The sequence below is a fragment of the Morus notabilis genome, unplaced genomic scaffold (assembly GCF_000414095.1).
Source record: "Morus notabilis unplaced genomic scaffold, ASM41409v2 C11348632, whole genome shotgun sequence".
Taxonomy (NCBI): domain Eukaryota; kingdom Viridiplantae; phylum Streptophyta; class Magnoliopsida; order Rosales; family Moraceae; genus Morus; species Morus notabilis.
The window spans coordinates 1-947 of record NW_010385839.1 but is presented as its reverse complement, the minus strand read 5'-3'; the positions used below and the strand labels follow the sequence as shown (position 1 = coordinate 947).

The 947-nt window shown below is 40.4% G+C and overlaps 1 protein-coding gene across 1 annotated transcript; it reads left to right on the top strand.

The window, feature by feature from the left end:
* The first annotated feature begins 6 nt into the window (after positions 1-6).
* On the top strand, positions 7-914 carry LOC112094971 (hypersensitive-induced response protein 1-like). Its single transcript, XM_024176665.1, has 2 exons — positions 7-76; positions 178-914. Exons 1-2 carry the CDS (start codon positions 58-60, stop codon positions 537-539), a joined length of 381 nt encoding a protein of 126 aa, XP_024032433.1. The 5' UTR covers positions 7-57; the 3' UTR covers positions 540-914.
* Positions 915-947: the final 33 nt, after the last annotated feature.

Below are 947 nucleotides of genomic sequence, written 5' to 3'. Positions count from 1 at the left end.
GAGATCGTGCAAACACTGATTGTTGACATAGAACCAGATGAACATGTGAAGCGAGCAATGAATGAAATTAATGCCGGTATAGTTCATAAACTGGTTTATCCAGACTCCAATTTTATACTTGATGCAAAATTCCTGTTGAAGTATTTACTTTTCTAACGTTCTCTGTATTTTCCTCAGCTGCAAGGATGAGGGTGGCTGCTAATGAAAAGGCAGAGGCTGAGAAAATCTTACAAATTAAGCGAGCTGAGGGTGAGGCTGAGTCAAAGTATCTCTCTGGACTTGGTATCGCTCGCCAACGTCAAGCAATTGTTGATGGTTTGAGAGACAGTGTGCTTGGCTTTTCTGTTAATGTTCCAGGGACAACTGCAAAGGATGTCATGGACATGGTCCTTGTCACCCAGTACTTTGACACCATGAAGGAAATCGGTGCTGCCTCGAAATCGTCTGCGGTGTTTATCCCCCATGGACCTGGCGCTGTTCGCGACGTTGCTAGTCAAATTCGTGACGGGCTTCTCCAGGCTTCTCACCACAACCAGTAGTTGTTCTACTTCTCAAATCTTCTTTCCATGCTTGGCTTATGCGCAGGGTGTTCTCTCTTTTAGGAAATGATATGATAGGTTCTAAGTTCTTATTCCTGGTTGCGAATTATGTTCATATATCTACGATGGATTTTTAGGTTTAAGGATTGAAGTTGTGAGAACTAAGTTTGACGAGTTATAGTAGATATTTGAATCATGTGCTCTTTTCCACTTCAAATATGTGCTCATACCACTAGAATTTGCTTACACTCCTATATCGGTCAATAAAAAGCTTACCGAAGATATAAGCTTTTACTGTTCTTGTAATAATCTCTTCAGATGTGAAGTTTCATTGTTGAGACTTGAATAGCATCATGTGCTTGTGGGCTTTCTCTCTCTCTCTCTCTCTCTAATATATATATATATATA